The sequence below is a fragment of the Carettochelys insculpta genome, chromosome 5 (assembly GCF_033958435.1).
Source record: "Carettochelys insculpta isolate YL-2023 chromosome 5, ASM3395843v1, whole genome shotgun sequence".
NCBI lineage: Eukaryota > Metazoa > Chordata > Testudines > Carettochelyidae > Carettochelys > Carettochelys insculpta.
The window spans coordinates 24,864,658-24,890,945 of NC_134141.1; the positions used below are offsets into that span (position 1 = coordinate 24,864,658).

The 26,288-nt window shown below is 39.4% G+C and overlaps 1 protein-coding gene across 4 annotated transcripts in view; it reads left to right on the forward strand.

Moving 5' to 3' along the window:
• Nucleotides 1-26,288, forward strand: part of TRPM3 (transient receptor potential cation channel subfamily M member 3) — a 503,278-nt gene that overhangs the window by 464,890 nt on the left and 12,100 nt on the right. For all 4 annotated transcript variants that reach the window (XM_074994073.1, XM_074994074.1, XM_074994075.1 and 1 more), the window contains 4 exons: nucleotides 4,078-4,218; nucleotides 8,292-8,420; nucleotides 10,576-10,827; nucleotides 15,304-15,478. In XM_074994073.1, coding sequence (XP_074850174.1) covers nucleotides 4,078-4,218; nucleotides 8,292-8,420; nucleotides 10,576-10,827; nucleotides 15,304-15,478 — 697 coding nt within the window. The remainder of the gene's footprint in view (nucleotides 1-4,077; nucleotides 4,219-8,291; nucleotides 8,421-10,575; nucleotides 10,828-15,303; nucleotides 15,479-26,288) is intronic.

A 26,288-nucleotide genomic window follows, 5' to 3' on the forward strand; every position in this document is an offset into this window, starting at 1 on the left:
TTGCTCCAAAATGTCGTGTAGACATACCCTAAATTCCCAGCACTAGCTTTACTTATTTCTTTCAAAGATGTCCAGCAGAGTCTACAGAATTGAGCACATAATGCTGCAGATGCTCTGTATGTATCCAGAAACTGCTCACAGTGTTCAGAAAAAGGAACTTTTTAGCAAATGCAAGAGCTGCTTTTTACATACTTACATTTCTGGTGTTTTTAGTTATTTTTGTCCTAGGAACAATAGAAGTGCCAACTCTTTAGCAAGGAATAGCCACACAGAACTGTTACCACATAATCATCATCACTTCTGTATTGTGGGAGTGGGTATGTAGTGTGTGTATCTGCATGTGTATGGTTGGATATTCACCAAGCTATATTCCATTTTTTACCATAAACAAAATTTATAGTGTGTGCGTGCTTCACTAAGAATGAGATCTAAAAAGCCTAGGTTCATATTCAGTGGGACCAGAATTCCTGTTATAAAACAAATATGCAGGTATATGTTGTTACAAATAAAAACAAATATTAATTTATAAGTGTGCGACCCAATGTAGCTTGATGCCTAAGCAACTCTAAACAAGATTGCAATGAAATAAAACCACATTCTTAACAATAGCCCAGAACCCTTCTCACAAAATCCCCATGTCCCATGATGTACATGTAGCACGCAACTTAAAAGTGTAGGTCGACAGCAAAGCAAGTAGTGAGGATGCTGCAAATGTACAGTACTGTGTATGTTGCATTGATTCCAAGATTACCCTCACTGACTCATGAAAACTTACAAGGAAAGTTGTACATTGGAAAATGAGATGCCACTTATACCAAACAATTTCCACATATTCTCAGCCCTCACCATACATTCTACTTCCCCCCAGAAACAGAAATGTGTTTGTTCACATTCACTGATTGCAACATCACTGTGCAAAATGTCCACTAATTCAAGCTCTTTCTATAATATTTTTAATGGGAAGGTTTTTCAGATTTGTTAATAGTATCCTGAAATTAACATCTAGGGGCATTAAATTAAGCCTAATCCCTGGTGGTTTTAAAGCTATTCACCATCAGAATTGTGAGGGAGCGTGGGTTTTGGTTTTGTGTGGTAGGTGGTTATTTTGAAGTGACTGTATCCTGTTAAACATTAGCATCATCTACAAGAATAACTAGGCAATAAAGCAGCAACAGTGAAATAATACCATCACATGCAAAAAGTCATCCTCTCTTGTGAGCTAGGAAGTAAGTCTTTCCTATGTCCCTTGGGCAAGTTGCCTTGGGTAAGGGGAAAGGATTAACACTCTCAAAAAACAGTATTAGATCCACTGAATGCTGTAGATAGAGTCTGTAAGGAATGAGTCAGTCTGCTTGGCTAAAGTGAATTCTGCTCTGTTTCCCTTTGGTCACTAACCACTTCCTCCTACTGTTCTGCTACTATATCCCATCCAGACTTTTTGTGAATTTTTTTTTTTAATTCTAAGTTGGGTGCTCTGTGTTAGTATTTAATACTGGTTGTTTTAAACATATTTAGTAATTCCCCTAGCGTCTGAGAAGGACACAGTGAGCTGCTGGGTAAATACCTCTTCTATGCTGGGCTGCAGTTTTGAGATAACTCAGCTTCTAAACTATCCTTAAGTCCTAGATCTTTTTCTATAGAAACTCACAGTCATACTCACATGCATCAAATACAAGAAGCTAAGGCACAACATGGCAAATACCAGTAACACTGAGAAAACTAATGTGAATTATTAAGTAAGGTGGAAACACTAGAAGTGACTGCAAAAACTTAGATACCTTAACAAGAAGTACCCTATGAATATCAAGAGAGAAATAACTAAATAAATGCATGCCTTGTTTGAGTTCGTGTTACAATTTATTTTTTAACACATGCAGAACTTGGAAAAAGGGCTTCCCAGAAGACAGAGGAAGGTACAGTGCCTGCCCTTAAGAACTTACATTCTGTATTTTAACTATGACCTAATAAGGTGAGGTGTCAAGCAGTCTGAGGAGTATCTTCCCAAAAGTATCTCCAAAATGTTCAGCCCCAGGAAGAATGGCATAAGTATTGTAATGTCACTGTTCCCAGAAATACCACCTAACACTGCAGAAGGTAAAATTCATTTCTTTGACTTGGCTTTCCCCAATATAGGCTGCATACATTCACAAGTCAAGGAGATTGTAATACTTATTTTTAAATATTAAGAATTGCTCCTCTGTTATGGTGATGAGCCATATCACACTTCCAGCAAGGCACTTCAAACTTGTCCATAATCCCATTCTGGTCAACTAATTAAGTACATGATTAAATGCCTTGCTGATAGGTGCTGGAATGAAGGAAAGGCAGTGTCCTTGAACTACAAACCCTGGGTGGGGTAAACCATCTTTTCTACTGACATCCTGTGTGACTTTAGACAACTCTCTTGACTTCTCTGTGTCTTAGTATCCTCCTTTGCAAAATGGAGATAATAGCAATACCCACAAAGATGTTGTGATGCAGCATTAATTCATGTGTAAATAGTAAAATGCTTTCAAATCTTCAGAAGCAAAGTGTTACAGAAACCATACTAAAAGTAGCAGGGCAGAACTGGTGCACGTAAGTAAGGCAGTAGGTATTAACAGGTCTGTCAACAGTCCGGGGGAGGAGAGGGCAAAAGGGGGAGATGCCCTGAGTCCCTTTGAAGTGCCGTTGCAGCACTGCTCTGTGCAGTTTTGATGGAGAAGCTCAGTAGTGCTAAAAGCTGACTTCCCTAAGCCCCACCCTTTCTGCTGTTGACCCTGCACTTTCTGGGGCACAGAGCCAGGCCCCCCTCCCACCTTGCCGCAGGGCCCATGGGGGCTGTTGGTCCTGCTGGGTATCAAAATAATTAACTTGTAGGTATGGCTATGTGGAGAAGTACCAAAACCTGTGCCCCTCTCAACAAATTTTAGAGCTGGAACTTGCTTGTGGAATGAAAAATTTCATAAGATTCCAGCTGCCCCAAGCCTTCTATTCAGAAAGGCACGAAAACAAAACAGTTCTACAGTCAATATTACAAATACTTCTTTTTTGCCTTATTTCTTTGAGGAAAACAATACTATTCTTCGGCGGTTATAAAATCGTTTTAAGATTCAGTGACTAGCATTTATTTTATTGTAATCATTCTTTCTCCCTCTCTCTCTCTCTCTAAGGTTAAGCATGAATTTCAGACTAGCTCTACATGTAAGCAGCATCCATTGTTGATATTTAGTTACCATTAGCATTATATTTATTAATTTCTTCTTTTGCACTTATTTCTAAAACATTTGTGGCAGATCCTTGGCTGGTGCAAATTGTCATAGCACCAAAGAAATCAAGCCATTGAAGTCAATGAAGCTACAGCAATTTACATCAGCGGAAGACCTATCACATAGTGTGTGCAGCATTTTGGAAAATAACCTTGGAAGATGATGTGATCTCTGTAGCAAAGCACTTAAAATCTAAACCCTTATTCCTCCATTTGGCTCCAATGAGCAGGCCTCTGCATTCACATGGAGATCACTGGAGGATTGCAGCCTAAGCAGGATCAGGAATCAACGTGAACAACAACCCGCTTTATTTCCACTTCAGTAACCTTCAACACCTGTTTTTTCTCCTTCCTGTGTTTCACTTCTGATGTCAACTCTCTTCTTGCTTTCATATAACAACTTTTATTCTAGCCTTCTCTATTATTCACATAGCTACATAATATAAAGTGACGGGAGAAGAAAAATCAATATAGCAAATGCATAAGTCTCCCCCACATGTTATTTTTGTCCAGAACCGTAATGTGAATGGAGCTCAGGAGACACATTGGTATTGACAGTTCTGAAGTGTGTAGCTCCATCAGCTTACGAGGGTACAATTGGGATGACCTGAACAGGAACTTCCCATTCAGAAGAGGTTATTTACAAAGGTAGTTCAAATCTTACAGCTACATGAGTTCCAGAAGGGATGGGCCATCTGTTCTTCATGTTAAGATGAGGATATCATAGAATTAATCGATTAGTATATCGTCTTTTGATACTCAAAAATAACAGTTCCCCTTTGGGATTCATAGTTCTGAAGGAAACTATAAGAGTGGCTTTCTTATTCCAGGCAATGTTGGGACGAGGAAATGGAGAATCATCAAGAAAGAAAGAGGAAGAGGAAGTTCACAGCAGGCACAGACTGATCCCTCTTGGAAGAAAGATATATGAGTTCTACAATGCACCTATAGTTAAGTTTTGGTTCTACACGGTAAGCTATCTTCCCCATGCTACTGGTGCCTGTAAAGAAGTCACTGTCACTGTGTTGTCATCTGTGTATCTGTTTGTTGTGGCACAAATTTTCAGAGGCCCTCCATTAATACATTGACAAATGATATTTGGGGAAATAGAACACTATTTGCAAGTTCAGCCACTGTATTTTTATATACAAATGCTGATTTACATGGACAAAAGGGTGAAACTGCAAATGCCGTTGATGTATTTTTGGAAACTTCTGTCTCTAAGTACTACAATAATAAATCCAACTTCTGAATTCAGCCATCCTCAGTGCTGGACTCAGTGGGAGCTTTGGATCTTAATTAAAGTAGGTATCAACTATGACAGCAATGTAATTTCTTAAATCATTTTTTGTTTTGTTTAGCTAATTTTTATGATCTATCTGGTGCTAAATCCAACCTCAATTTCAGCAAATCACATAAAAGAACTCCCTGTTTCCAGAGAGAATTTTTTAAAAATCATGCTTTCCTGCTGATGCATTTATAGGCAACACAAACAGCTCCCCATGAGCAAATCATGGTGGGTAGCATAAGCTAGTAAGTAACTCCAACATGGTAAGTGTCATCTAATGAGATACTAGTGACTGTAGCTAATAAACCTTAGTCAGGCTGATGAATCTAAATACTGTTCATCAGCCATGCAGAATTGTTATAACTGTCAATGTGTATTGCCCAGAAAAGTCTTTCCGTTGTAAGCAAACTGAGTGTCCTGGTTTGCACTTTTATTTCAATCCTGAAATAGGAGAGGGAAACCAATACTTCATTTTTATTTAGGCTTGTTTCTACTCTTCTAAATTCTGAGGCAGGTCACTTATTAATGCTGACTCTTGGCTGTGTGCAGCTTCCAGAGCAAAGTAAGTCAGTGGGGCCTGGCTGATAGTACTTAAATGAAAAAAATGCTGCAAAATGAAAGAAAAGCGACTTCCAGGTGAGGGTGAGAAGAATTCTGAAATCAGTCTGGCTCAGTTAAAAAAGTGTAGCCTACAAATTATTCAACACAAATCTCCACAGTCTTTGTCTCCCGAGTTCAATGAGCAGAGAAAGTGTCCGTCAGTGGCAACTGCAGTTGTCAAGGTGAATGACAAATAAACAAGCCCACCAGTTGTATGGGTAGGGCTAAGGGGCAGTTGCACAGGGGCCCAGCCTTTCAAGGGGATCTGGAATGCCAGCCACTGCTGTTACTTCAGCCCTGACAGGCAGAGCTCTGGGACCTTTTGAAGTGCCAGTAGTGCTCTTCCACCACTCCACATGGCTGTTGGGACTCAGTACTGTGGTTCTGGTGGCACTAAGGGCAACTACTCTTGGCCCCGTTCCTTTCACCTTGGCCCCATCCCTTCTGGAGGTGAAAAGCCAGGCCCCTCTCCCACTGTGTTCCAGGTCCCACAGTAACTATCAGCCCCACTGAATAAAAATCCATTCTTCTTCACCCACCTCTAATTTCCTCATTTAGTGTGGTTTTACTGTTGAAATGGACCTTGTTTTTTTACAATATTAGCATTCACTCATTCAATAAAGGGACCCAATTCAACCTGAATTGGTGGAATTAGTTGTCAAGAACAGCCAAGATCTATCTAATTTTAACTGAAAAAGACACTGACAACTGAGATCACTTGGCTTTCAAAGACACTTCCTCTGAATTGTTTGGTGTGACTAGTAGGCTCATTCTGGTTTGAAGCTGTTTTTTCAATTAAGTAGAAACATTTTCCCAGCCAGTCCCACTCAATTTAGACGTCTGTTGACTCAAAGAATTAGACCCCAGCATAGGTCAACTTGGTTCTTCCTTTCTCGCACATTTGTTGAGCATATTAGTTTAGCTCTAGAGAACCAATCCAAACACCAAATAGAAATCTGATGGAACAGAGGCATTTATTTCCTTCCTCTGTCTAAAGTAGAAAAGAGGAAAATTTTAGCTGTGCTCATAATTATGGTCCAGTTAAAGAATTTACTTAAGTGATTTCCAAGTCAGGGACTGAAAATAAAGCCAGCACTCAGTGCTCCAAGCCTTATGCTTTCCTGTGCGTCAACAAATTGCTTATGTGGGTTCACTGAAAAGAGCAGAACTATGGACCCAATTCTGTGAGATACTGATCACCATCTACCACCACTGAAGTCACCCTATATAAATACACGGTCTCACTATGTTGTTTCCTTTTTACCTCGCTATTGCATAGGTATAGACTTATGCAGTAAAAAGAGGGAGAACCCTACTTCTTGAAGTATAAACAAAAGAAATAAGATGTCAATTTTTAATAAAACATACATGACTAAATTTCTGACTGGCACTGAAGACTTTCTCTGAAGAGATTGGCTTAAAACACTGTGTGTTACAGAGCAGTGTAGTTGTTTGAAAGGTGACTTATACATAGGAAAAAAGGGGAATTGAGCACTGCAAAGTCTAACCAGAGTCAAATATCTCTGCCGGAGAATTATTCTACAATGAATCCATGTCACTTACCAAAGTTCCCTTGAGCCACGTAAGAAGTTATGGGAGAGGGAGGGTGTTCTCATGCATCAGTAATTGGCTAAAAGACAGGAAACAAAGGGTAAGAATAAATGATCAGCTTTCACATTGGAAAACAACATATAGCAGGGCTCCCAAGGATTTGTACTGGGACCAATGCTATTCAACATATTTATAATTGATCTGGAAAAATACCGTTAACAGTGAGGGGACAAAAGTTTACAGATGATCAAAATTACTCAGTCCAAATCAGACTGTGAAGCATTGCAAAACTGGACCTTTGGGCAACAAAATGAGAGATGAAATTCATTTATGGTAAAGGCAAATTGATGGACATGAGAAAACAATCACAGCTATACATAGAAAATGATGGTGTCTAAATTAGCTGTTAGTACTCAAGAAAGATATCTTGGACTCACCCTGGATAGTTCTCTGAAAATATCTACTCTGTGCAGCAGCAGCAGTAAAAAAAGTTGACAAAGTTATGAATAATTAGGCAAGGGATAGCTTAAAAGAGAGAAAATATCATAATTCCACTATATAAATCCATGAGATGCCCGTACCTTAAATACTGCACATAGTTCTGGTCTGCCTATCTTAAATAAATAAATCAATAAATGGAACAGGAAAAAATACAGAGAAGAGAAACAAGGGGTATGTTACAGTCTCTGTGAGGAAAGATTAAAAAAGACAGGCTACTTTAGAAAAGAAATGATGAAGGGATCATAAGACAGAGAGCTATAAAATCATGACTGTTATAGAGAAAGTGAATAGTGATGTTTTATTTACCCTTTATATAACACAAGAACCAGGAGTCTTCCAATGAAAATTTAATAGGCATCAGATTTAAAAATAGCATAGTGAAGTATTCCTTCCCACAACACGCAGTCAACTTGTAGAAAATGTTGCAATGAGGTTCTGGGAAATCCAAAGTATAACTGGATTCAGTTAATAATTGTGTAAATTCATAGAGGATAGATCCACCAATGGCTGTTAGGCAAAATAATCTGAAATGCAATCCCATGCTCAAGGTGTCTCTAAACCTCTGGCCGCCAAAAGCTAGGACTGGTCCAGAGGAGATGATCATTCAATTATTGCCTGTTTCATTCATTCCCTCTGAAGTATCTGGCACTGGGCTAGATGGACCAATGGCCAAGCCCAGTATAATCATTCTTGTGCTCATAGCATCTCCTAGTTTTCTGACAAGAGGCGCTTTGTTTATTTGTTTTATGTAAATGTCCTATGTCCCAATACACTAAAATACATGCCCATGTAACCATGTTTTTTGGTTCACAATAGTGAAGAGCCAAGTAATTTGTGTTAACTATGATGGGCATGGTTATACTTGTGAAGTAACAGTAGCAAAGGAGAGGAGATCCCCAGGCTTTTATTTAAGAGCTTCCAGTTGGTACATAGATTCAGCTGGCACAGCTGCTACTGATGTTTCCCATCCTCTTTTATAGATAGAAGATCTTTGCAAACTGAAACGGGGCTCTAAAACCACCTCAGAAGCCATGCTTATGCTGTATAAACATTAGTTACTGGTTACCAGTGCCGTGTCAAAACAAGTTCTTTGTTTCCTTACAGTTGGCATACATTGGGTACCTGATGCTGTTCAACTACATTGTTCTAGTGAAGATGGATCGTTGGCCTTCTACACAGGAATGGATAGTTATCTCCTACATTTTCACATTGGGAATAGAGAAGATGAGAGAGGTAATATGACCCTGGATGAGCCAGAAACAGAAAGGAAATGCACATTTTTTTCATGTATTTTTTGTTTTAGTAATTCTTCTCTTAGAATATTCTCTTAGAATATTTTCTTCTAGGTAGACATACCACAAAGTTCTTTTTTTCCAGTAAAGCAAAAGAGATGTTGGAATTTCTGTTGCTACCTTTCTCTATTTTACTGTTTTCAACAATCTGTTCCACACTTATACAGCCCCATTGGAACTTCCAAGTTCAGGTTCTCCAAACCTAATGAAATTGTCAGAGGCTGTTTTCTTCTAACATAGGCCGTATTTCTGAGGGCTCTTCAAAATGTTCCTGATAGGTTTGGCCACTGAATTAAAACTGTGTGGCTTGTTTTTTTAGGTGATTGTGGAGCGGGGTTAGGGAAAGTATTTTTCCAACCAGAGCCCAACATACAAATGCTCAAAGCTGAATGAAAACATGGCTCTCTATTCAAAATTTGCATTCAACTCTCCTGTGTCTCCATAATGTGCTGAACCAAGATTCTGGATGCAAACATCCTGAGCTCTAGAACCACTCAGCCCCATAACCAAACATGGTGGCCCATTTCTTTGTGGAACAGGAGTCTCCTTAATTAAATGTTTGTTCACTAACTAACTTACTAATGGCAGGTATCTCCCTAAAGATTTGAAAGCATGTAGAGAAAGAAAATAAACATAATTCATAATTGCAGTCAAAATTCTGTAATGATATGAGAATCAGAATTGTTTTGTCCTCTTCTGTCCCCTATACCTACAACTGTGCCTTTTACAGTTGGCCTAATAAAGGTTTTTTTACTGCATTGAGAGCACAAGCCAAATTCAGACCTGATGGGAGCAGGTGTGTCACCCACTGACTATATTTGTGCCCTCGGCATGAATTTGATCTCGTCCTCAGCCTCTGCCATCCATATTTTCATTTTCCACCAACAAACCTATTTTAAGTGCTTTTGTCAGGTAGTGAAAAAAATCATCCTAAAACAGTTAAATACAATGCAGTTTCCACAAAAACAATGAGAAATCCTATGCCATGTTATAGACTAACAGATATTTGGAGCATAAGCTTTCGTGGGCAAAGGCCCGCTTTGTCGAATGCAGCTTCCAAAATTTTGGATTTTAGTTTTTAAAACAAATGAATACAATTACAACCTAGCGGAATAGGACAGTGAATCTGTGGGTTGTAATGAACGTATTTTTACATATATTTATACACACACAAACTCGCACTCTGTAACTCGGCCACAAGAGGGCTCCGCAGCCCTGATAAAAAGTGCAGAGAAGTCAGAGGATGAAAATAAATGCTGTTCAATATCTTCTGTGGATATTTGTTCCATTTTTCTAATCATTCATTTCAACCATGAGCACCCTTTCAATAAACAATTTTAAAAAGAATGTTTATGGGGAAAAAGTTCTAACTGAAGAGTGAACAACAAGAAGTCTTGTGGCACCTTATATACTAACAGATGTTTTGGAGCATAAGCTTTCGGTGGCAAAGACTGGCTTAAAAGAGTGGAGATTATTCACACAAAACTAGTCAACAATTTTTCTAAGAATTGTGCTCATCAGATCAGGGAACAAAAGCAGACCATACACCTGCATGAACATATTCAAATTCCAAGTACAGAATACTTAAAACAAACAACTTGCAACCAAACTAAAGGTAAGAAATTATTCATGGAAATTGTTTTGTGAACAGTTTCAAATCACAAAGAAATTCAGGAAAACAGCAAGCAACTCACAAATGATTTTGCAAACAGAAAAGAAGCTGAGTTCATAGATGTTATTTTTATGCATTATTTTCCTGGCGGTGGAACTCAGACTCCCAGAGCAGCATGTTCAAGTAAAAAAATTAATGTTTTGACACTTGTAGAGAATTTTAAAACTACATATTTGATTTTGTTTTACAAATGAATAACTCTTGATTATTTTTTAACTAGCATATTGTGTATATATCACAGATGCCAGACCACAAGATATCTAAAGATGGATCAGAAGCGTATACAGTATCCATGAAGGATGTCACAGGAGGAATTTCATCAGATTTGCTTTTGCCTGTATTTTTGGCCATTGCTATGTGTTTTCAAGAGGGCTTGAAGTGAAGATTAATAGCTCCCCTTCTATCCATCTTTCATGTCCTTTAGATATTGATGTCGGAGCCTGGGAAGCTGTTACAGAAGGTAAAGGTGTGGCTCCAGGAGTACTGGAATGTTACAGACCTCATTGCCATTCTTCTCTTCTCTGTTGGAATGGTACTCCGTCTACAGGATCTGCCACTCAGAAGTGATGGACGAGTCATATACTGCGTTAACATAATTTACTGGTATATACGTTTGTTAGACATCTTCGGCGTGAACAAGTATTTGGGACCATATGTTATGATGATTGGGAAAATGGTAAGAGACGTTTCTTCATTGTTTCCTTACTTTTTTAGCATTTTCTTGATTGTATTTGTTTTGATTTTCAGAATTAAACCACTAGGATTTTCTTGTGACCCTAGCAAAAAGTGCTTTTATTTTCTGTCAGCATAGTGGCAAATTCACATCCTCCAGATTGGCCTCGTATGGAAGAAATAAATATCTAGCTGTTCTCCAGGCTTCTACAGACTTCTATAGGGGAATTTTGCTTGGTAGACTCAGAAGCTCCTCTTCAGCAGCAAAGTTATTACACTAGTTTATGTGCCCCAGTTTATCCATGTATAAAGTGAGGAATAATAATTCTCACCTCCTTTGTTTGAGGTCTGTTTAATAAACCAATATTTTTTGAAATATTTCCAGATCCTACAAGAAGGATGGTATAAAAGGGGTGGTGTATTCATATATTGTCGATAATTGTATAGTGGTCTTTGAATAGCTTGCTGCCCCATTTCTGCTTTCCCTTTTGTTTCCCATTATATGGGCCTCCTGCTAACTAAAATCCTTCTCAGTTCCTATCCAACAGCATCTCTGCCATATGACCTCTCATTCTTTTCTACTAGGATCATTTCCTGCCTTCCCTACCTTAGCTCTCACATTTGTATTACCTTGATTTTCTTCTGTTTCCTCCTGGTGGTGATTCCAGTTGTTGCTGCAGAGCTTTGTCAGGGTTGTGTCACATTTTATCTCTAGGGAAGCACCAGACGGAACCCTCCCTGTGAGAACTGAAAATCCATGCATGTAACCACAACATCTGTAATTAAGGGACACTAAATGTACATATTAGGGCATTAATGTTAACATGTCTAAAACAATACATATGCAACTGTACTAAGCTAGAAATGCTGTAAGATCCACAGCTGTGAATTTCCTCCCTTTTGTTGGTTTAAAATTTCAGCTGTAACATTACATTAATGTTGGAATTTTTGCTTCTAAATCCAGATTCCCAAAAGATAGGTCAAGTCCACTTACTAAAAGGCACCTTCAGTGCGTGTCCAAGAAAATAACTGCATGTAAATGCCCATGCAGAGTATGAGAGTATGTAGGTGACAGTTAAGCCACTTACATGTACATGTATCTGATTTATTTTGTGTGTGGGAGATGACCATTCTTCAAAATTAGGCACTCTCATGTGTTCCAGATGTTTACAATATATGTTTAGAAATCAATATTACAACATTCCTGACACACAAGTGAATAATAAATTTACCAAATCACATAAATGTTAATGTTGGCTGATTAATATTAGGGCAATACTTACTAAGGCAAATAGGACGTGCATTAAGAGTCGTATGTAGACTTCTGCCTGTTGACTCTGTCATAGAGAACACTTCATACTTTCATCAGCAGACCCAGTCTGTAAATGACAGTGGCACATCCTTCTCCCCTTGTACCAGTGGGGATGGGAACAATACCTGCCCTCTCTGCTGGGCAGCTATTTGTTAGAACTGCTCCTGAGCCTATCAAACCCCATACTTCAAAGGAATGAGAGCCAGGAGACACCTAGACTTAGCGTACATCAATAAAAGATACTGGCTGTCTTCCTGACAGGATCATCAAAATATCTATTTCGCCCTGTCTTTAGTATGTTAGCTTGTGAGGGCCCAAATTGATAGCACAGAATCAAAGGGAAAGGACCCTTTTAAGGAAAAAAGAGAGACCACAACAGAAACTGCTGAAAAGTAGTTTTTCCTGCAGAAAGGCCTTTATTCTTTCAGGGAAGCCCAGGAAACTACAATTTCAGGACCATAAAGGGAGAGAGTTTCCAGAACTGGAAAATCTAAATAAAAACCACTCAAGCTATCAACAGCTACTGCCTCTGCTGTAGATTACTGGAAGGAGAAAAAGGCCTTCCAGACAGAGAGGAGAGATGAAAAATTGGACAGAAATGATTGCAGTAGCTTCTGCCCCACCTCAGTCATGCTTGTCCTAGACTAGTCTCTCCTTGTGATGATCTGTACCAATATTGCAGCTCAGACTGCCTGGCCTGTCTCATATAAAACTGAAAAAAGGAATGTCAAAACACACAGGTATTCCTCTGTGTGTCAACTGGTCCCATACACAGCCACATTTTTTTAAATCCATATGTTCAACAAAGGCCGTATGGAGACCAATTTGATACTAGAGAGATTATTAGACCCCTGCTAACTGAGACACTGTCCACTAGCATTATGACAAATTCACATATAAAGTTCACTGAACTTAATTCAGCAATGACATGAATGGTGGTGTACATTGCACCTTGCGGGTAGCAGGCCCTGCAAATGGGTGCAAGTAACACATGCTGAACCTCCAGATGAGATGACAGCTTGCTTGTGGGCAAGATGACAACAAATGAACTTGTATGTCTAACAAGAAGAGACCCAAACATCATGATTACTGACAAACAATATATCAGAAGATAAATAGGCTCTCTTACGGTAATATGAAAGGTAATTGTCAACATGTTTGGAGAAAAGTGATAGCATGCTTCAGCTTGGTCCCCACATGTTTTCTGTCTGCAGCAATGAGAGAGAGAGAGAGTGAGTGTGTGTGTGTAACAAAACCACTTCTACCCCAACTCAGCATTGCCAGAATCACACTATGACGGAAATCTACTCAGAACAGGTTTTTCTTAAGAGATTAACAGTCCAGCCAGCATTCCTGCTGATTTCTTTCCCTGAGTGATAGCATTACAGATATTATCAGGCAGAACAAAAACCTGTGGCTGTTATACTTCTCTCTGCCATCCAGTTTTCACATCTCCCCTAGAACCTGCATCCTAACCACAAAATATACATCTCTGATTCTTTATTTCTTCCCCCCCTTACCATTGTATTAGAGATGCATACAAAAATGAATGGCAAATGCACAACCAATCATGAGGTTGGCTGTGCATGTTTTTATGTTTATGCTTTATGCCCTTGTCTTTCTCTTTTTTCCATTTCCCAATTTCTTCCTTTTCCAATCTGCATTCCATTCTATCTCAAGATTTTCATTTTCTCTATTTTCACGAATCTTTTCCTTTCCTTTGGGGACTCAGCACTAATTCCTATGCTGCCAGATCTATCAGTTATTTGTTATTTAGACTCTCCTCCACATTGTTAGCCGGTGCTGGACTCTTACAGCTTTGTTGTCAGCCCTTCTGCTGACCTCCCACTCCTAAGTGGCTGCAGATAACCAGCCAGACAGCAAAAGCGAATGGCAGTCACTCAGTGCTGATTAGTATCTGTATTTTGGTCACACTGTTGCTCACTACTTGCAGTGAATATTAACTTCACAGTCATTCCCAATCCAAGTCCAGAAGAAAATGGAAATAAATCTCAAAAAAGTTAATCAGATTTCTTCTAACTTTGAAGGTAGATCAGGTTGAGTGTTGGACAAGGGGTTGAATTAGTTCTTGCCACTCTAATCCAGTCACCAACTCATGATAAGTACATAGATACTAAAACTGTAAAAGAAACTTTATCAGGTCTCTGAAGTTGTTTCTCCATATTTTTATACCACAATATGTTGTTAGTTAACTTATGTGGTTGTTTGTTTCAGCTTTCATAGCACCCAGACATTCCCAAGGGATCCGCTTATTTTACTATCCATCTTTGAGATTCTTATCCCTACCATTGGTGCAACATCTGTTCCAACCACATGCTTTTGATCCTAGCCAGTTCCTCTGGGGCCTGTGGCATGTGTTTTGGGGTACCGAGGGTATCCCTTTTTCCTAGGCACTTCTCTGAAGCACAGACATTATTGCAGTGTCGTAATGAATTATTTGCATATGCTAATCAGATGCTGAAGAGTGGAGGTGTAGTGCAGTGAAGTGCAGAGTGAAGTGAGCCCTTACGATAATTTCATGTTATTTTTAGAAAATCCACTGTCCTCTGGTCACCTCCAAACATGTTGAGCTATGGACCTCCTTTCTTACTGGCTTCCACTGTGCCTGTATGTTACATTGCACTAATGAGCTGTTCTGCCACTCACCATTCCTGTGTGAGAGATGCTGACTTCTAGTTACAGCCACTCTTCTTTGCCTTGGGACATTGTCTGCTGTTGGCTAAATAGATGACTAGGTCTATGGCCTGTCCACTGTTTTTGTAGAGACTCCACCTGAAGCATAATAGTGCTTCCTCTTGTAAGTGTGGCGCAAATTGGGCTGAGCAATCATAAGTGAACTTGTAGTAGATGCAGGCAAGCTTGTGCAGCCAGTAGCTTGTAAATTCAGACCTACAAACCCACTCATTACAAGCTTCAAAAATCCCACTGAAAATGACCCCAGTCAAACCAAATGCCCAATTTCCCCATTCACTGCCTTTGAAAACTCCAGCCCACATGTGCAAAATTGCAAACGTAGCTTCTAGAAGCCCCTTGTGAAAATTGCATTCTTAAACTTTACAAACTTTTTTCATTGCCTCTGGATTGAAATGTAGCCAGATAATTTCCTCTCACTCCTTTATGTCTATTTCTCCCTTCTTTGCCTTTCAGATGATAGACATGATGTATTTTGTCATCATTATGTTGGTGGTTCTGATGAGCTTTGGTGTCGCAAGACAGGCAATTCTCTTCCCCAATGAAGAGCCTTCGTGGAAGCTGGCAAAGAACATTTTTTACATGCCCTACTGGATGATCTATGGGGAAGTTTTTGCAGACCAGATAGACCGTAAGCAAGTTTATGATTCTCATACTCCAAAGTCAGGTATCCAATTTTGGTAAGGTGATGTCTTTATAAGATCATTTGTATGTTCTCAATAAATGGCTCAAGATAGGGGGACTCGTTCACTGAAAAAGGTATTCACAGAAAAACAATTACTTGTAGCTGCTAATATTGGGGTACCAATTTCTGTATTGCTACATTTTATTTTTATATAGTCATACATAAATAACTTTTTGAAGAGATGGATTCTTTTTAAATGCTTAAGGATATTTGGGGGTTGTCCTAGGTATCCATGAGAAGTCCATCAGTATATGTAGGACATATCACTCCACTCCTTTTCCATCCATTGGTTTAATTTTGTAATTAATGCACCAGTTTTGCTTAACTTGATATTGAGAATCCAGTCTCAAAATGTGGAGCCATCTCATTAGCTGGTGAAAGCTGGCAAGGCTATCCTGAAGGAAGTGGAATTACACTGACTTATACCAACTGAGGATTTGATCTACTGAGTTTTGCTTTCACTGAGACTTGTGCACCACTGCCATCATTATGTTAAATCATGTGAGGCAGTCATTTGCAAGTGGTGGACATATTGCTAAAATTTGTTTCATTATTTATTGCGAGGCATGAGCCTGTGCTTAGTTCAGAGCAAATCAAATGTAAGTCACCCTTTCCTACATATTTATTTGTCTGACAATCCAGAAAATGCGAGTTTTCTGTTTAACAGTAAACCTCCTGGTGCCATCAGGCATAGTACAGCAAAGAAGGTTAGTGATGACGTGAAATGATGCAGTGTGAGGAATGGAAAGAACTAAGAACCAACTTTTTAACAAACTCCGTTATGCAAGACATGTTCAGCCCCTTTACTTCTGCTTAAATGTGCACAGATCTTAAAAGCATTTACAGATTAATTTCTCTAGTGGCGGAGAGAGCCCATGAAATCTATACAAACATATCAATTCAAATACTAGGTTACAGCCTAAAGGAAGGAGTGTGCATCCATGATATGTATTAGGCTCATCCAATACTGAAGAATTTAGAATGGTGTGTTGATTTTCCTTGATTGTTTAGGTCTGGAAAAAATGCATATATCTCCATCACAATTAATCCCCTTTAATGCCTTTTAGAAGTAGACTGTGTGCTCCATGAAGGGTAACTCTGAGAGCCCTATTTGCGTGCTTTCTGTGTCATATCCATGGCACTGTATGCCAAATGCAGATAGAATCTCCTTTTGTGGTTACTCCTCATTTCTCCCTGTATTTATCTTTTTCCACTTGGTTCCATCTTTTTTTTTTCGCTCCAGAAATCCATTTTAGTTACCAGTGTATATTAATTGGGGGTTGGCTTTAACTGTGGCTCACTTACAAATTGAATGGTCTGTCCTTCTACAAGTGGCCATTTATTGATGTTGTACTAAGAAACTAGTATAGTGCAACAAGTGCAGCGATTTGGCTGAATAAGAGTGTTTTGTCAAACCAAGTGCTGATTATAGTTTAGAACCCTGCAGTTGGAGAGAGATTATTTTAACATGAATGGAGCATGGTTGTTGGGAATCTGTAACAGGCTGGCAGACTCTGTCCATATAGTAGGGATCCTGGCTAATCTAGGGAATCGTCCTGATGCCCAGTGCTTGAACTTTACATAAAGAAGCAGCACAATGACTGCTGAGTCATGAAGGCAGATGCATCATTTTAACTTCAGCCAGGTATAACATGAGTTCTTTTATCCCTCTATGTGAGGAAATTAGGGGTTTTAACAGAGAAGATCCTATTTAGAAACTCTAAGGCTGTGACTACACTTGCCCCTTCTTCAAAGGGGGCATGGTAATCAGCCTGATCAGCGAATACTAATGAAGTGCTGCAATGAATATGCAGCACTTCATTAGGCTAATTCTCCCCACGGCAACTTTGAAGTGCCGGCATGCTATGCAAATTTCGGGAGTAAAGGCACTTTGAAATAGCGTGGGCACTTTGCAGTGCCTGCAGCTACACAGCAGGCCAGCAAGTCAAAGTTGCCACAAGGAGAATTAGCCTTTGAGGAAGTGGGGAAGTGTAGACACAGCCTAAGAACAGCCTCTTACTTCCTTCTCTGTGTGTGGGTAAGAAAGAGACCGTGCAGAGCGTTAAGAGTCTGCCACTCTTTCAGTACATCGCAAATTATATGCACGGTGCTGTGTATGTTACCCATGGAACTGAGTGAAGAATGCACTGGTTGACACACAACTGTGTTTATTTTTTCACTGGAAATTTACTGCCATATATTCTCCACACTGTTCTAAGCTAAATCAGCCAGTGTATGCTATTTAGAGTGACTGTACTTTCTCAAATACTTGTCCTAAAAGCTGTTGTGTCACCTCTAAAATATAATCAGATTTCACAACTATGATTTTACTTTTCTTTTCATATTCAGTTGAAAGGATTACTCAGATTATTTTTTGAATGTGTTTGTTTTGGCCATAAATTCTGGATTCTGCCAGAGTGCTGATCTTTGACACATTATGTGATGGGAGCTGCATTCTGGAGATTACTTGTGCCTATTTGAGAAATGTACAAAATGTATGCTACTCTAAAATATTTTTTCTTTTATTTCTTTCTGTTTATTTGTGAAGCATGGTGTAAGGCTGGTCAGATCCACCTCATCAACTGTTAGCCTGTCCATCTGGTAGATCTGTTCTTATTTTCAATTCTCTTAAAATATTGCACTAAAACATTAAACAGACATTTTTCTAATGTATTGCATGGACTGTATGTGATTTATTATATACATAAAATAGAAAATCAATGAATACCTGCATTTCCTTCATGTGAAAAAGTTTTCTTAATTGAAATGTGTCTAAATGTTCAACAGTATACTGTGGACAATGAAATCTCACTTGCAACTCAGCAGTGGGGACAGTTATACATTCACTGGAGGGAGTTAATTAGTACAGGGTTGAACAAACTTTTTATATCAGCCCCCACTTTTCATCCTTGCAATTAGCAGGGCCTACTCAACCTGTCTAATGTGATCCAAACTGATGAAAATTTCAGTTATGTTCATATGAAAAAAATTTTTTTGGCATCTGTAAGTATGTAGAATGTAAAATTTTATTAATCACTATATAAATGTGAATACAGTAGAGTCCTGACTTACATGATTTCAACTTATGCATTTCTTGCAATAATTTGATTTGAAATCATGATTGGGGGAAGCCAGGAACCAGGCAGTAGCCTGATTCCCGGCTCCCCTCTGTTTGCAGGAGCCAGGAACCAAGCAGCAGCCTGGTCCCAGCTCCCAGCAGCGCTGGTCAGTTTCCTGGCTCCCAAAAGCAGAATGGAGTCAGGAGTCAGGCTGGCACCTGGCTCCTGGCTCCCCACCACTCATGGAAGCAGAGAGCTAGGCACAGCCAGGAACAGGGGACCAAAGGCGACAGGGCCTCTCCCCTACTTGGTCCTGACTTGCACAAAATCTGACTTGTGTGGTTGCCCAGGAACACAGCCTACACATAAGTTGGGGTCTACTATACAAATACATAAAAACGGTAACATATTTCAACATTTTTAATGCGTTGGATAAGCCTGATACACAGCAGCATGCACATGCTGTGGCCCCGCCCTTACAAAATTTTGCACCCACCCCTGCCAATTTGCTTATTCCTGAATTAGTATATAACCCAGTGGTATGTCCTATACACACACACTGCACTCATATAGATTTTTGATTAGCAATTACTCATAAAGGGAAAAAATAGAACAAAACTTTTAAGATTGTTTAAATTATGTTCAAATTTTAAAGTTAGTCCCAAAATTGAAACTAAAAAAGTAGTTTCTTTCCAATAAACAGCCTTTTATTGCAGAAGGACAGGTTGGATAAGCCTGGAATTAGTAATAGAATGTGAAACCTTTTCACTTTTAGTTTGTCATTTCTCAGACAGCTCAGACTGGCACTGATTGATAGTAGTTTCCAATCAACTGCTGATTAGTTGTTTTGATGCCCTTCTAGTGGACAAGTGTCCTTATAAAATCTACTACAGCAATTTGCACTAATAGATACCCTTGTTTTAAATCTGAATTGAGAACCCAAAGATTGAATTTCCCCAAGAGCTTCCTTTCTCTTTAGGAAAAAAAACAGAGTTGGGAGGTGGAAATGGTATCAAAGGAAATTTGTTGATGCTGTTGTCTATAATGTTGCTCTATAAAAAGCTGGTGAGTTTGGTTAGTAATTTTATGTGCCCAGATAGCAACTGTAAAATGACATCTTGATGGACAGCAGTCATCATTAAAATCCAACACATAACATTCTTCATAGACATAGAATATGGAATAACTGTGATTGCTGCTGGCAGATATTGACTTTTTAATGGCAACCTTTGTGTGTAGGCTCATTGTTTTCTGTGCAAAATTTGCTTTGTGTATAGATCAAAATAACTTCTTTCCAACTGACAGCATTTCAAAAGCAATCTGAGAACTAGGAGGCAATTTGCTTTTTGCTCCATACATCCCTTTATGGAAAAATTCCATAGAATCCTAACAGATAGTGATGGACCAGGTTCTCTTCTTATTTACAGTTGAGTAATGCAATAATAAAGGTGGGTTTACTTCAGTGTATAGTCATTATAAGCAAGAGGAGAGTCCATAGCTAACAAATCTTTATAGGTTTTTGAACCCCTGTATAAAATGTAAAAGAAAATTATGTCCTTAATATATAGAATATTCTAAGGAGCTAGAAAACTCTGTTCACAAATCCCTAACCATGAGAGGTTAAAGGAGGTCAGATGTTGGGCAGCAGTTGGTGGTCCACTAGGTCTATTGCAACAAAGTTGAAAGAGAGTGGGAAATAACGTAATATAACTGGGGGAAGGCATTCTGATTGCAGCATAGGACAGGGATGCTAACTGCTACACTATAATTCTTATTGGAGAAAGCTGACTAGAAGAATATAGAATTGTATAGGATGGTTAAAACACAATTTACACTCATTGTAAGGCCCTGTTAGGCTGCCAAAATGGGGTAACGTGTAAATATTAATTGGGTCCACAGAATTTAACAGACAATATATTTACACGTTACACGATTTTGGCAGCCTAACAGGGCCTTACAATGAGTGTAAATTTACGCTGCTAGACTTGACACTGCTAGAGTAAGATAAAGGTGCCTACATGTGAATGAGAATTCAGGCCCTGTATATCTTATAATCTTCACTGAGCCTTATTAAAATATCGTTTGTTTCAACTTCTTTTACGTTTCTATGGAACTTTCTCACAAGGAGCATCACCAACAAGAAGTATTCTAGAATTAGTATTCTAGAACTAACAACAATTTTGTACAAGATGGAAGGAAATGCACTTTTGCTCTGTTCTCGTATGGCTATGATCTGAAGAAGTGGGTCTATCCCACGAAAGCTCATCACTAATAAATTATTTTGTTAGTTTTTAAAGTGCTACTGGACTGCTTTTTTGTTTTCATAGTATATAGACTAGCACGGCTTTCACTCTGTTACTTTTGCTCCTCAGTGACTATACTTAATACTAACCCTGCATCACTAACAATATTTTGTTAATACACTAGATGGACATACTGGGTGATATTCCTAGAAGGTCTCTGTACCCTTAGGTATGCTTTTTTTTCTCTTGTTGCAAAAATTTTTGTTTTAATATACAGAGAAAGAAGAAATTGGAATTAGAGGGAGCAAGTGTAGAATAAATTGACTTTTTGTATAAATGTGATTAAAGCACCAAATTTGTCAGGCACAACAGATAGTTGGAAAAAGTGTCTTAGCACAATCCAGTACAAAAAGTAAAACACAAGAACGTGGTTTACTTGGTCTTGCCATAGCTCAGGGTGCAGGATAATATCTCCTCCAGCCCTAAATTTCCATGATTCTCTATCATTGCAACACTATCTATTCATGTTTAAAACAATAATTTTAAATAATGAAGTACTGTTGCAGTTCCACGTCATTTTTTTCCCCACAGTTGACTAAAGCAAGCATATGATTGAGACTAACAGATTTTAGTGCTCCCTTTGTCTCTGAATCATGGTGCAACCTTAGGCAAGTCACTTAACCTCTCTACGCTTCAGTTTCTCCTTTTGGCAAATGAGGATAATAAATACCTAAATCACAAAATTGCATAGGGTGTAATTAATGGTTATAAAGTGCTTAAGATCCTTGATTTAATGCTCTGTGGACATATTAAACTGGGAAAAGCACTTAGTTATTGATATGGATATGTTTTAGATTTCTGGAGCATCACAAACATATTTATTAATATTCATATTGTTGTCTTCATCTTGAGAAACACAACTGCAAGTGCTCATTAAGCAGTCCTTCTAATAATATAATATGCATTGAATTGTAAAGACCTTATCCATTTTTGGGTGAAAATCTTGTATATGGAAATTGTTTTTGATATGAAGTAATGCCCTTCTCTCGCTCTCTCTTGGGACAGCGGATGGGGGAGGAGATTTGCAACTGTCCTTTCTTAAGTCCTCAGCTGAATGCACATTACACCAGCTATGACATGGGCATTGCTAATTTTAATTACATTAGAGAAATAGACGTTGGAGTAAACATAGCCTTAGGCCTAAATTCTGCAGATGCTTTAGGCCTGAATCACTCAGAGATGTGGGTTACAGCTGTTTGGTCTCATGCAATGAGCTGGCCAGGAAAAAGGAAAGGGCCAGGGAGGTAGGAGGAAAGACCTATGCAGGAAGCTGAAAAAGTGAGCATGGGAAGGGAAGGGAAAATAAGCATAGGAGGGGATTGTGAAAGAAGAAACAAAGGGTGCAAAAAAACCACTGTTTAGTGTCCTAAAATTTAGTGAAGTTGCACATGTGTAACTGAAATTAGAGCTGGGTCCTGAGGAGCCAAATTGTTGAAAGTGTAGCTCTGAGAGCTGTCCTCAATGTCCCACCTTTGTGTAATGGGTACTTAGGTATCCAATAGTCGTGTGCATACGCAGTCATCTAGTGTACAGATGCAGTCATCCTAAAAAGCCTTGAATCAGCAAAACACCTAACATGCTTAAGTGCCATAATGAATAAGGGCCACAGTGTGCGCACATGTAAGCACACAATTTGAAACAAATATTGCATGCCTGTTTTTAAAATGTTTGTCGTCATGATTTCATTCTGCCTTATCTGAAACAAAAATAAATACCTTTATCAAAACCTGTTATTAAATGGCTAACTAGAATTCTGACATTTTCTTATGCTGGCATGAGCATGTATTTTTATTGTCTAAAAAGAGGGCTAATTGTGTTAATTTAATTTAGCTTATTTAATAGAATGTCCATTAATACAGTTATTCAATGTAGAGCACCTCGTCACAGTCAGATTATTCTGCATTTCATAGCATGACAGACTTCGGGGGTAATGGAATCATTCCACAGTGCCTCTGTGCTTCTCACTATCCCTAGGGTGTGTTTTTGTAGCATATGCTCACACTCTACCTGCATGTCTGTGAGTTGCTGCCCTCCGTAACATGTATTGGCCATTTCAGACCACAAATGGGAGTGTAGAGTGTTTTGCTGGCTACTTGTAAATATTTGATTACAGACATCTGAAAGAGCTTAAATTGTCTGATACATTCCACCTTTCAAATGAAACACCCTGTTCCACATCAACACCAAAGCTGGTGTTGGTCCCTGTATCAGAAACAAGGCCAAGGAGGGGAAGGATAGTTCAGTGGGTTGAGCACTGGCCTGCCAAACCCAGGGTTGTGAGTTTAGTCTCTGAGGAGGCCATTTAGAGGTCTGGGGCAAACAGTTTAAAAAAAAATCTGTCAGGGATGGTGCTTGTTCCTGCCAAGAGGGCAGGGGACTGGACTGGATGACTTCCTGAGGTCCCTTCCAGTTCTATCAGATGTGTATCTCCATATTTATTTATTTCATTTATTTTATAAGAAAAGCGATCATAGGAGAGACTGGACTGGACTAGACTGGGAACTAGGAGATGATGAGTTCTAAGATCACCTCTTATACTTCCTGCTGTTCAGGTTTCTGTGCACTTCACAGCCATTTTTGTTGAGCATGTCCTCAGACTCTCCCTTAGCTTTGGAAGGAGGTAGGCTAGCCTTAAGTGTCCCCATTTTACAAATAAGTTAACTGAGATTTGGACAAGACCCAGTAAAACCAGGAATAGACCCCAGGTCAGAGGGTGAAAGTAACATAAGTTTGTCAGGTACTCTCCTGGGGTGGTTTCAGAGCATGGGGGGCGGGGAGGGTGTGCCAGATAACAGTACCTGTAAGAAATTTAAGTGTGGAGTGGAATGTAGAGGACTTGGGGCAGAGGTGTGGGGGTGTAGGACCCAGGGCAGGACCTTAGGGTGATGGGTTCAGGGCAGGGGGCTGAGAGCGTGTGACAATACAGTAGTCACAGTGAGGGTGTGGGTGGGTGCAAGAGTCAGGACATGGGGTGGGAAGTGTGGGAGGCTCAGAGCAGGTGGCTGGGGTGTGAAGGAGTGAGTGCAGGGAGAAAGGGTGCCACTTTGGGAGGGTGGGAGGTGCAAGTGCACACACTGGTTTGCTGCTGCTCTTCTTCCCCTCCCCTGATGATCAGGGAGCAAGCAAAAGTGCACAGCTTCCGTAACTTACTCCTCTGCCCTTCCTCTTGGCAGCTGGCAGTGAAAGGAATGAACACAATCTGTGCACTTTCCCCATGCCCCCTGCTAGTCAGACAAGGAGAAGAAGAGTTGCTGAATCCCAGTATGTGCGGCTACAGCCTCTTCACCCTCCCAAAAAGTGCTTGATGGTAAGGGGGCTCAGGTTGCTCCAGACCAGTGTGGGGGAGGTGCATTCCCATCCAGCCCCTTTCACCTGTCTGCCTGCCTCTGCTTACAATGGCAGCCTGTGGAAAGCCCTCGGAGCAGCCAAGTTATACAGCCCACTGGCTCCTTCTTGCCCGAGTGGTGCACCAGAGCACATTGACTGACTTTCACCTTGAAGACAGTAGTCCCAAGGCTGGGATGTGCTGCCTTTAAGAATGAACATACCAGATCTAGGTACCTGTCTTCAACCACTAGACCATAGTCACCTGCACAGGGGCAAGAATAGAATCAATTAATTCTGGTCACCCACTGTACTACTGTTGGCTACCAAGTAGGTGTGTAACTCATTGACAGTTTGTGTCACTTTGCCCCCAAAACTGACCCACCTGGAGGCTTTAGTTCAAGTGGTGGAGTATTTGCTGGTATGTGAAGGGTCAATGTTCATGCAGTAGGGTTCTTATGGTTATATATGGGAGAATTTCTCATTTTTCAGTTTTCTTTTTAAACAACTGGATTTATTTCATAGGTAATAAAAGTATCCTTAAACAGCTATTGTATATCATAAAACTGTCAGTTTTGGTCTGATGTGCAACAAACATAGATGTTCCACATTTAGGTCATTTGTCAGACAATTGAATTGTTTCATGCAGATTTGAAGGTTGAAAGGTATGGTTGTTTATAGTCTGAGTATGCCACACAAAATTAATACTTACACAAAGTCTATACTAGGGAAATAAGTCTATTTCAGATATGCAATTCTAGCTACTGTATTTGTGTAGCTAGAATTGACATATCAGAATTGACTTATTTCCCTAGTATAGACCTAGCCTCTATACACCCCTGTCCACCTCCCTTACTCCATGTAATACTGTGGAGTACAGAGGTTGACTGCTGACCCCAGAGAGATCGATTTTGTGTGTCTTTACCAGATGCACAAAGTCGAACTCTGGAAGATTGACCCTGACCAGATCAATCTTCCCAGAAGTATAGACATACTCTGAGTTGTCACTTAAAGGCGGCTGACTCCAACACAACAGGTGTAGGCTGAAAGCTTTTGGAAACCTGTATGGGGATAACCAAATACTTATCTACATATAATTGCTATGGAACAAAGTGGGGCTCGAAAGCTGTTGTCATGCTGAGTTGAATTGCTCATTATAATGTATTGTGTAAACTGACAGGCCTACATTAAAGACATAAATCCTCTGTGAATAAATCCATTAGCTACATTAAGGGAGTATGGAGAAATCCTCTTTGTCTGGATATTTAAAGCTGGATTTTTTTAGTTGAAAATTTTTTTTTAATTAAGAAAAATAGAATCAAATGGAACCAGAGTTTGGACTAAGCTTTTGATTTACCTGAGCTGTGCTAAAAAACATGCTTTTAAGAAATTTCTGTCACTGTAATAGAGACTATTCTTCCTGCACAGTTGGTCCTCATAAGTTAGGTTTTTATTTTGTTACTGATCTAGAGTTTTTCTAGGGCCACGTTATGAACTAAGCTTTGTATCCTGCCGAACTGTCATACATTAAAATCCTACAGAAATCAATTAAGGTACCTACCCCCACCCCCAGCACACTTTTAAAAGTAGTTTGTTTATTCATGGACTGATCCTGAAACATGCGGAGTACTCTTTGCCTCTGTTGAATAGAGGCTGAGGCCAACCAGCACTTCACAGAAAATGTTCCACAAGTCTCCAGGCCTTGATGTCTATGTGAAATTACAGTTTGAAAAGCTAAAGGAAACTTGAAATAAGCAGCTAATTGAAAGGATCTGTAAATAGCATGTTGTTTGAAGAATTATTCTCTTTGAATTCATCCCAGAGAGAGCACTGTGGGTTTTTTTCTTGTATGTAGGGAAACTAATAATGAGCACAAAAACAACACAACTTCCACAGAAGTGTGTTACTGGTGTATGTGATGTTGCTTGTTTTGGCAAGGTAATGCATTTTCTGTGGGTGGTGATTGTATATTTCAGCCTGGAGTAGTAAGTCAAATATACAAGTATCCCATACAACTGCGTCAAGTACAGATTTAATAGTATAACATTTTCACAAACTGTCCAAGAAAAC